General features: G+C 39.9%; 1 protein-coding gene across 2 annotated transcripts; it reads left to right on the top strand.

The window, feature by feature from the left end:
* Positions 1-466: 466 nt before the first annotated feature.
* LOC122769811 (mothers against decapentaplegic homolog 4-like) lies at positions 467-10,835 on the top strand. Of its 2 annotated transcripts, none has more exons than XM_044026660.1 (10): positions 467-663; positions 2,996-3,374; positions 4,052-4,226; positions 4,764-5,021; positions 5,225-5,332; positions 5,450-5,500; positions 5,907-6,090; positions 6,201-6,369; positions 7,096-7,234; positions 7,734-10,835. In XM_044026660.1, the coding sequence occupies exons 2-10, from the start codon at positions 3,135-3,137 to the stop codon at positions 7,943-7,945; spliced, it is 1,536 nt and encodes a 511-aa protein (XP_043882595.1). In that variant the 5' UTR covers positions 467-663; positions 2,996-3,134; the 3' UTR covers positions 7,946-10,835. The 2 variants fall into 2 exon arrangements, with proteins under 2 accessions (XP_043882595.1, XP_043882596.1); XM_044026661.1 differs by having other exon boundaries at positions 467-703.
* Positions 10,836-11,340: the final 505 nt, after the last annotated feature.

The raw sequence follows: 11,340 nt of genomic DNA, 5'->3' as shown, positions 1-11,340 counted from the left end.
GCAGCATTCTTTGTGAACAGATTATGTGTTATCTTTTGCAGAGGTTTATTTTTTATTTTAAATATACATTTCAAAGTGTACAGGTCCACTAAGTCGTATTTTTTAATGCCACCACTACTACTACTACTACTACTACCCTGGGTAAAAAAAACTTGTTCCCTGCACCCAAAACCCATAATTATTTCAATAAAAATGTGTTTTAGCTCAGTCATGATCAACTCTCGTGTAAACATGGTCCAATCAAATGACCCTCTTACCTGATGTGATGCGTTCACGGTCTTTCTTCTTGGCAGCTGAATGACCTGAGGCTTGACTGACTGTGGAGTGAAGACTTGAGTTGAGTGGGATTAGTCTTTGAAAACACAAAAGAGATAAACATGTCTGAGATTAGGAATTCATAAACTCTCAAGTAAGGGTCTAATCAACATGACCTGTGTGAGCGTTTTATTTCGCGCATGCGCAACACGTCTCTGGGGGAACCTGAAGTGAAGTGGCTCGAGACTTAACACGAAATCTGAGATTATAACTCTGCAACCGTCTGCGGTTCATTTCTGAGGATGTTCATTTTCACTCTGCGGACCCCGTGTTTTATATTCAAGGGTTTGATAAACAGCTTGTGATTTTTCCGGAAGCAGGACTCTCCACAGCCCCACCACTGACACGGTAACTTGGGACAGTGCAGCGCTAGCTCCGCTAACTCTAGGTAGCGAAAAGTGCTATCTGTTTACGTAGCTTTAATTAGTCAGCACATTTAAACTACACAGCCACCGCTTAACAACATACGTTTTTCCACTTTGGTGCGAAATTATTATGCTGCTCACTCTCAAGTCATGTAGTTAACACTTTGTTGTGCCGTAGAACTGTAAATAACCTGCTAACCTCGTAGTAGCATGCTATGTTAGCAAGGACGCTAGCATCACTCATTGTTGCTAGCAGATGTTTTTAGAAGCAGGTAGCTAACAATCCAACATTTGGTACTTCCGCTCTGTTTTTTCAAAGTAAAGTAGTGCGAAGTGGAATACATCCACCAGCCACTTTATTTAACCAATGAAATGAGCAGCAGTTCGTGCTTTAATTGCTAAGTTAACATTGAGCAAAGTCCCTGTATGTTTAATGTAGGGCAGCAACTAACAATTATCTTCATAATTGATGAATTTGTAAATTGTTTACTTGATTCATTGAATACTCGTTTGGTTCGAGAAATGTTGATCATGTTTCCCAAATCTGGAAATAGCAATGTTCTCAAATGTATTATGTCCACAAACCCAAATGATTCAGTATTAATCATTTTTTGTTTCAATTACTAATAAAAAAAAACAACAACATTCAAACCCACTCATCGTCAAATATATTTTTCAGTATAGTCGATGGTTAATGTAGTAACCGATTAATCAAATAATCATTGCAGGCCTAATAGGCAATTAAATGATCTTAATTAGAAGTTGGACCTACTGCATTTGTTCTGTTCTCATCAGTCAAAATCAGTTATTCAATAATTGCTGTTAAATTTAGTTGTAGGTCAAATTAGTTTACCTGTGAGCATCTTAACTCCTAAAGCAAAGGACTGGTTTTGATGATTTTTTTAATTACTTCATATAATGCATCAGTGACATTATCTATTGTCTAAAATCAACATAGTGTGGTTGTTTTGTACAGAAATAATACTTGTGTATTTTCACATGGGTTACAGTATGGGTTACATCAACACAGATTATAGTGGCAGGTGTGTTTCCACTGAAATCTTGGTGTGAACACATTGATCAGATGACAGTCTTCACAATATCCATTGTTGGGATAGGAAAGGTTTTGCAGTAGTGTTGGTTAACTTTCCTCTGTCTTGGGTCGTCTTTTTTCACGAACAAACACGTTTTATTTTTATGGCAGTAAGTGTGGACTTCCGGTGAGTGTTGTGCGTCAGCTGTCACTTGACACACTTGACTGCAGTCACAGTGGCGCCGGTAACTAGCGGAAGACACAACAATTTAAACCGTGTTTTTTTTCCAGGATAAACAGTTCATTTCTACCAGACTCCAAACTAACAGTGGAAGAAGAATTCACTTCTCTAACTTTGAATGAAAAATGCAATCGAGTTCAGTCGAGTTTTATGTTATTATATTGAGTTTTATTATTATTATTACTGAATAATGAACGTGTTGTTATTTTACTTGTGTGGAAGTAATTCTTAACTATTTTTCTGCTAACATAGACCTGGGCTGTGAGTAGCTCATTCAGACACTGAGGGAAATAATAAAGTGTATTATTTTCATTCCAACATACGGAAGCAGAGTCCATTATCTCGAGATCACCGAATGATGGATTTGTTATCGCAGGATAACGGTCCGTTATCTCATGCTTGAGGGGCCTGTCTGTGTGATTATGAACCTGACACTATTCAGTTTCGCCACAATTATCTCGCTATCACGAGAAAACCAGCCTTATTATCCTGAGATAATGTTATCACAAGGTAACAAATTCATTATTCCGTACCAACAAAATGTTAAGGTAAAGCTCAAATAATTTCCACTACTCCAAACAAAAACATCCCTCACTACATGGATTGTTGAAATTAATAAATAAATATAAAAGATGGAAAGTAGATTTTTTATTTTTTTTCTCCCAGCAGTTGAGGGATGCTGCATTTGAGTTGAGGGATGTTGCAGTATGCAGGAGGGGGATATAAGTTGAGTAAAATGTGCTAGGGTTTTTTTTCTAGGCGATTTTATAGCATCAAAAGATTCTCATACATTTGTCAAAGTTATAGCAGTCTTTGCAGTATATTTTGTTTGATTCACATTTCAACCATGTTGCTATATGATATTGTCCAGTGCAAATTGGATCATCTTTCACTTATTATAATGGTTCCTTCTTTGATTGTTTGTCAGCAGAATTGCACAAAAATGCTGAAACAGTTTGGACCAAATTTGGTGAAGGTCTGAGCTACAGATATTTTAAAAAAGCTATCTGAAAGAGATTTCATGGTATCATCTCTTTTCAGGTTTTCCCAGAGTCTCTCTGATCTGCCTGATGTACGTTTTTACTGACACGGTGGAGAACATCTCCGGCTTCCTGATGATGTGAAACCTTCTAAGCAGTGTACATACTCCCAGGGAGTGCAGTCGGGAACAAACATCAAGATGTCCATCACCAACACACCTACCAGCAACGATGCTTGCCTGAGCATCGTGCACAGCCTGATGTGCCACAGGCAGGGCGGCGAGAGCGAGACGTTCTCTAAGCGTGCCATCGAGAGCCTGGTGAAAAAGCTGAAGGAGAAAAAAGACGAACTTGACTCTCTCATCACAGCGATCACCACCAACGGGGCTCATCCCAGCAAGTGTGTGACCATTCAGAGGACGCTTGATGGACGGCTGCAGGTAGAACACATAAATAAATATGTATTACTTTTGAGGTTAAGGTAAAAAAATACATCGATTTACTTCCTAGTAGAGCTTCAACTAATAAATTTTTTTTCAGGTTTTGTTTTTTCTGCTCCATATAATAAAGAAATCATTAACGCTGATACATTTGAGATCATCAATTTGAGATTTGTGAAACACCGTTTGACATTTGATGGATGATTATTGAAAATATTTGTTCATTGCAGCCCTACTTTGTAGTCTTTTTCTCCTTCAGCAAATGTCTGTTTTGAATTCATTTATACATAAATTAAAAACATAATGTTGTATTTAACCTCAGTGCAAAGGTTTAGTATAGCATTAAATGGGGCAGTCTCTGAGTAAGGTACCCAGTCTCCATTAGCATCATCCCCACATACATACATATAATATTTACAAATACATATGATAATTATGTTCATAATAAAGTGACAGTTTTATTTAACATTTGTCAGACTCGCAGTCAAAAACTCAGAGTTCAGTTAAATGTCCTCAATAGCAAAGCAAAGAAAAACATCACACTCAAGTAGAGGCAGCAACTAAATGTTTGATATTTCAGTAGAAAACAAAGGAAATATCAAAATACGTTTCTGGCATTTTAAAGTGTTTGTACCCTGGTTTACATGTACTCTTTGTCTCTGTATTGTTGTGCACAGGTTGCAGGGCGTAAAGGGTTCCCTCACGTAATCTATGCCCGACTCTGGCGCTGGCCAGACCTGCATAAGAATGAACTGAAGCACATCAAATACTGCCAGTTTGCCTTTGACCTCAAGTGTGACAGTGTGTGTGTCAACCCCTATCACTATGAGAGGGTGGTGTCTCCTAGCATAGGTGAGTAACATGAGGAAGTTCTCAATTAAGTCGCTTTCATATTTATATTAGTGGGTATACGTGAGATTTTTGAATATCAAGTGAAGCTGCTAAAAAAGGAGATTAACACCATTCTCATAACCAGTGGTTACAACTTTGTATCTTTTACTTTGGTCCCACTCTCAGTCAGTTGTTGGGTTCATCAGATCCCAAGTTGTAAATAGTAAGGTTTGCTACAAACATTCATAATTAACAGCTTGTCTAACGGCCTTCTTAACGGATGTAAAATGAATTATGTCGTTGTGGTGTGCATTAGAGTGTTGCATTCCCACTAATGCGGATCGCCAATAAAAACCCTCATACATTGTGGAGTCAATTGACCAGAGAGTGAATGCAGAGTAAACATATTCCCACCTGTCAATAACACAGGCATTATTAATGTACATGCCTGTAGATTTGATTTGTGTGACCCAGCTGAGATATGCACTGAAAATACTTATAATAAGAAGTTTGAATTGCCTGTGAACTTTCCCATTCCTTTATTTCCTCGGCCCACAGACTTATCAGGACTGACCCTGACCACTCCTCAGTCCAGCTCAGGCCTGATTGTTAAGGATGAGTATGATTTTGATGGACCGCCGAGTCTGCCCTCTGTTGATGGAGGGCACTCCCTCCAGACTATCCAGCACCCCCCGGGATCCAGCAGCCGATCAGCCCCCCCTGAAGCATTTTCAAATCCAAATCTCCTTCCGCCTGCCGAGGCCTCCACCTCCGCCTCAACATCGTCCTTTCCAGCCATCGCTGCTGGATCAAGCGGTAAGATACAGCTGTATAAATATTCCTGTGTCCCCTTTATTTTGGCAGTTTTATTTCTTTTAAGCTCATAAAGTCTCTGTGAAATCATTGCTATTGATTGTTGCTGTGAGGTTTTGTGAAGGCCACAGCCGTATATTAGTGTATGTACACTTTACTCGTGCTTCTGTCAATCTCAGACTTGTGTTTTATTTATTTACCCTCAGGTGCCTCATCCAACTGGTCCAGGAACAACAGTTTCACTCCCAACATACCCCACCACACTAATGGTCACCTACAGCACCACCCACCCATGCCACATCCGGCACACTACTGTAAGTGCAATTATTATTATTTTTGTTGCTACAGCTGCAAGTTAATCTACAAAAATAAATCATCTTTCTGTGTTTGATGCTGGTGATCACTGCCACTAATCTGTTTGTTTCTCTCAGGGCCAGTGCACAATGAGCTCGCCTTTCAGCCTCCCATATCCAACCATCCAGGTGAGAACTCACATTCCTCACAAAACATAAATCACAAATGGAACAAAACTATATTAGGTTATTCTCTTATACTCTTAGGTAAGGTAAAAGCAGTGCTGACCCCATCAACTGCATCTAAAATCTGTGTCTGGGTTAAAGTTGTTTTAAAGCACGTAGGTTAATCTGGCTCACAACTTCATTTTGCATAGTGAACTTTAGGAGCTACATTAGATTTTCTTCAGTTTCAATGTGAGTAAGAACGATTAACTGTTTAATATCTTATCTGCCATTTCTAGTGTGTCACCTTATGACAATGTGAGCTTTAAAATAACAAAATCACTGTAAAGACTTGACTCCAAGAGAGGGACGCACTGTTCTCTCTTTTCCATTGATAAAATCTAACTTCAGGTGCTTCCCTCTGTTTCAGCTCCTGACTACTGGTGTTCAATTGCCTATTTTGAGATGGACGTTCAAGTTGGTGAAACGTTTAAAGTGCCCTCTTCTTGCCCCATTGTAACGGTGGACGGTTATGTCGACCCGTCAGGAGGAGACAGGTTCTGCTTGGGCCAGCTAAGTAACGTACATCGCACTGAAGCCATCGAGAGAGCTCGGTAGGTGACACAAGTAACATTTTTAGGTGTTGCTTTACGCACTGTTCCTCCTATTTTAAAAATCTTCTGTAGAATTTCCTTTCCAAATTCCCTTTTTTGGCTTCTCTCAGGCTTCACATTGGTAAAGGAGTCCAGCTGGAGTGTAAAGGTGAAGGAGATGTGTGGGTGCGATGCCTCAGTGACCATGCAGTGTTTGTCCAGAGTTACTATCTGGACAGAGAAGCAGGCCGAGCCCCCGGAGATGCTGTTCACAAAATCTACCCCAGTGCTTACATTAAGGTGGGGATGTGTTGGTTTCAGTCCATATATCAAGTTTTCTCTGTGATGAAATCACTGCACTGTAAAATCAGGATATCACTCAAGGTTAATGTTTATTTGACTCTGTGGACATTCCTTTCCATCCCATCGCTAATGGCCGACCCAGTACTGAAACGCTTCCCATTCACTTTGAGTAGAGCAGTGTCAAGTGTTGCTGAACTGCATTGTGGGTCTGTTGCTTTGCTCTGCTGATGTTGGGCGTGTCAAGTCGAGTTGAGAAAGGTTCAACTTTTCAAGGAGCGAGTGTAAGTGATGGCTAATCAAATCACATTTATGCATTTAGCTCTTACACCACATGGCCCTAATGCAGCTCTTGGGCAGCTGGTTGTTGTCCACGTTACCAGTGGGGTTTTTTTGTCAGACAAAGAGCACTCAACAATGGCAGACATTACCAACATTACATTTCCATCACTTTAGCAACAGTGGCAACTACAGCAGCAATCATCAGACCTGCTCACTATCAGGAATTAAAGTAATGTATACGTGTGAGTGCAGCATTATACTTTTACAGCAGATGTGTTTCCCTTCCTGATAGATGACCGTCTTTTCCAATCATGTGGCTTATCAGGACTAATTGTGTTCCTACGTCCATTCAAAGCCTCTGGTGGTATTTACGTTTCTCCTGTGCAGGGAGGAGGCTTATCGCTGCACAATGTTCCATATTTAACATCTCTTTTCTCCTGCCAGGTGTTCGACCTTCGGCAGTGCCACAGACAGATGCAGCAGCAGGCTGCTACAGCTCAGGCAGCGGCAGCAGCTCAAGCAGCAGCTGTGGCTGGAAGTATACCTGGTCCTGGATCGGTGGGAGGGATCGCTCCAGCTATTAGTAAGACAGAGTGTCTGCAAATACAGATGCACATTAACACATGGAGGCACTCGGCACACAGGCAGTTTGACAGTGGTTCCAGGTGTTTGTGAGGCTTATGATGCAAGTCAGATGTCATTATTTTAATGCCATGGAGCAGATAAAAGAAAATGATAAGTGGATGTTTAGATTAATTTGCATTACACAACAAAATGTCCTCGTGAAACATTAGATATTGAAGCAGTGGAATACATTGTTTTTCCTCTTACAGTATATTAGTCTTTTATCAGTCCTGCAGGGGAAATTGCTTCTCTGCATTTAATCCATCCTCTACGAGAAACCTTCCTAGAATTAGGAGCAGCAGGCAGCGCACAGGGAGCAATGGGGGTTGGGTACCTTGCTCAGGGGTACCCTGTGTGATTAGCTGAAGAGTAGATTAAATAATTCATGATTATAATGTTTGATTGTTGTCTTTTTCACATTTACCTGACTGTGACTCGCTCTCCCCACACCCGCTCAGGTTTGTCGGCAGCAGCTGGTATCGGGGTAGACGACCTGCGGAGGCTGTGCATCCTGAGGATGAGCTTTGTGAAGGGCTGGGGGCCCGACTATCCCCGTACGAGCATCAAAGAGACGCCGTGCTGGATCGAGATCCACCTACACCGAGCTCTACAGTTACTGGACGAGGTTCTGCACACAATGCCCATAGCAGACCCACAACCTCTGGACTGAGAGCTTTCGAACTGCAATGTCACACAGTGCAACAGTACGGTGTTCCTCTGTGAACTGTTTTTCATGGAGGAGCCAGTGAAAGAACCGTGAAGCTGTGATACTTCACAAGACTGTCACACATATACTTTACAAATACTTTGAGGTGATACTGTGCTCTTTTTAACACTATATCCAGTTACACCAAAGCCATCTATTAAAGATATGTTCATCCAGATTTGTTTTTAATAGATGGTTTTGATTTGTTTTGAATTTTGAATTAATATGTTAAAAATGACGACTATGAAGCCCCACAGCATGCACATAGAAGACCTGCACATACCATGAAAGTGGAATATGAACTCAGATGACTAGCAGTTCTCATGCAACAACTACTGACAGGCATTAGATCCACTCAATGTGTCTAGAACATGACATGGAGTCCACACACACACACACACACACACACTTAAATCTGTGCTGCTGCTGCTTACCGACTGATTAGTTCCTGAAAGGACAAGCAAATTCATTCAACGGTCAGGCTGAATAGAAATGTAGCAGCAGCGTGAAGCGCAAGGAAATCTGCTCGACTTCACGCTGCCGGATCACGTTGTACCTGACGTTCACCATCATCTGCGAGTATTTGCAGAGTATGAAATAAGTGTCCAGACTTTTTTTAGGTCAGTTATTTGACCTATTAAATGATGGTTACAGGTCTTTGTCTGCAGGGTGTCCATTATACAGATGTACAATGCAAGTTTTTGGGGTGTCCCGAGTGTAAATTAGCAGTTGGTGATGCAATGATTCACTGTGATTTTTATACATGGCATGGCCTCCAAAAAAAAACTGTCACACACTAGAATATGCAGTTGGACCGCCTTAACACTGATTATGGCGCACACTCGACGTGGTGTTGTTTTGTAAGTTAATGTCACAACATTGATTTCAGTCTGTAGTTTAATTATTATTTTAAGTTCAGTCTTAGTTACAAGTGTCTTGCATCTGAACGTGACGGCACGCAGGCGCACACAAACCTTTTTGCATCAACAGCAGCAGCAGCAGTGGAAAAGGTCACATTTTCGAGGCCACTCGGTATTGAAGTGAAAGATATTAAAGCTGATTAGATGTACCATACGTTTTATTGATCCTCCATAAAAGGAAATGGAAGTTAATCCATTGTTGCATAGTTGAATTTTTGAGTACGGTTTAGCTCCAGGGGACGGCACTTTTTTCTCCTTTTGTTGATTTTTTTATGACGGTTCTCATTTGTGTTGCATGGTCACATAGTGGATATACAGTAATGTGCAAAAGTGCTATAATGACTGTAATATTTGGTAAAATCACTTCATTGGAACACATCCAGAAAATGCATACACTAATTAATATTACTGATAAAACCTGTGTTTGTCCTATTACATATCAACAAATATCTGCTGGGAATAAGGTCGATTACACCAGGTTTATTCGAGACACACTTGAGCATCACATGCACATGCTGTCGGAGTTAAACTCATTGAGAGCTTGCTAAAGTATAAGACTACAACTTTGGGTCACATCATTCCAATCCAAATGCCAATTATCGCAGAATTTCACAGTCACAAAAACAGCAAAGCCGGTGGTGGTGGCCTGGGACTTTTGCACAATGCTGTGGTTATATATCTGATCCAGGACCACATATTAAAGTGACAGATCTGATTTCATTATCAGAATTGGCAATTTCTGTGTTCAAAAAGCCCTCAAAAAAGCCAATACAATAGCTGATGGTGGAAGAGTTGGACTGTAATGTGTTTGGGGTTAAAGTCTGGACTCTGTTGTGATCCTTTCTGTCTGGGAAAATCATTACTTACGAACCATTCTTTCACAATTTGAGCCTGATGCTGGTGTTTGTAGGTCGTCAGTCAATCTATTTTAACGTAACCTAACGTCGTTGAACCTAGACTTGATCAACTCATAATAACTCTGCCCCCCCAGGAGAATACGAGAGTATGTGAGGACAAAATGCGTTTGTTATTGGTCAGTTTTCACCACCTCTAACTTTCTTACTGAGAGCAGAGACGAAAACAGTCATGATTTCACCACAGTATGAGGGTAAAAGGGTTTATCAAACTGTAAACATGGATCTGGTCAGCTGCTCCAGTCATGTCTATTTCTAGAATTCAATTGTCATTGTGTTTATTTGTATTCATATAGATTGTATTGTTGTCGTGTAAGGACACGACAGTCTCTACACACTTGATTCAGGTCTCCTGTGATGGTTAACTGACAAAAAAAGATTACAGCATTTAAAACAGTTCTTCAGCAATAATGATGTATTTTACTGGTTTGTATTTTTGTTACTTTAATTAACTACATTATATTCTTTCTTTCTTTTTTAGCACTTTATACATTTCTTGATTTTACTCAAAAAAAAGGGCGGGGTGATTGTCTTGCAATTGGAATAAGGGAATAAACAGGTTGATGTATATTTTTTTATATAGAGAAAGAGCACAGAGGCAACATTGTGATGCATTTAATTTGAAAATGTCTAACACTAAGACACTTTTTTTTCTAAAAATGAGTTTTTGCCCTGGTCACTCTATAAGTATTTACACACATCTGTAGGGATTATTTCTTTCTTTATTCTTTTTCTTGTTGATTTGCTGTTTTCTTTTTCAAACCATGTAAATAACTTTGTTTTTGAAATGCATGTTACACCTTCGCATGAACATTAACACCAAATAGTCCATTTAATCCCCGCTCTTGTTTGAAAATAGGCTACTTCTCTTAGCCTGCATTATAAATGGGGAACTGGACTAAGAGGAGAGGAGGAGCCCTGCTTCCATTTTATCATTAAACACATAAAGGGAAAGTTTTATTGTCATGATTAATGTCCGCGATTACGTACACTTTTAGCTCATTAAAAACACAATTTGAATCGCAGACTTAAACCCTTTGATGGTAAACTGAGTGAAACATGACCTCTGTTACTTGAAACAATACTTGATGTGTTTCTCACCAAACTGCCGTACAGTATGTTCAGTCTGGTCATCCAGTAACGCAACAACTTCTTTTTTTATTTCTGTTTTGGTGGGTTACGGCAGAAATTACTGAGTAGTTAAGTGTTTTTGCAACTGTTTCTTCATCTCCTCTGTTGTGTCTTTTGTTTGTTTCACTGTAATTTAGAAAAAAAGCATTATTCTAAAAAAAATAAAAAGTTTACTTCAGGGATTCAGAGTCAAACTTTAGTCTCATAATTATGCATGCGACTAAATCAAGCAGCAGGAAACGATTACATACAACTAATTGTTTTTCATTTCCCTCGAACAGGGTTTCTCAGTCCTGCCCACGTTTAGATGTTTCCCCTGCTCCAACACACCTGATTCAAATAATCAGCTTGCCTGGTTACGAGCTATTTATTTGAATCAGGTGTGTTGGAGCAG

Source organism: Solea senegalensis, linkage group LG5 (genome assembly GCF_019176455.1).
Source record: "Solea senegalensis isolate Sse05_10M linkage group LG5, IFAPA_SoseM_1, whole genome shotgun sequence".
In the NCBI taxonomy this organism is placed as follows: domain Eukaryota; kingdom Metazoa; phylum Chordata; class Actinopteri; order Pleuronectiformes; family Soleidae; genus Solea; species Solea senegalensis.
Note: the sequence above shows the minus strand (reverse complement) of the source record. Positions and strands in the feature narration are given on the sequence as shown.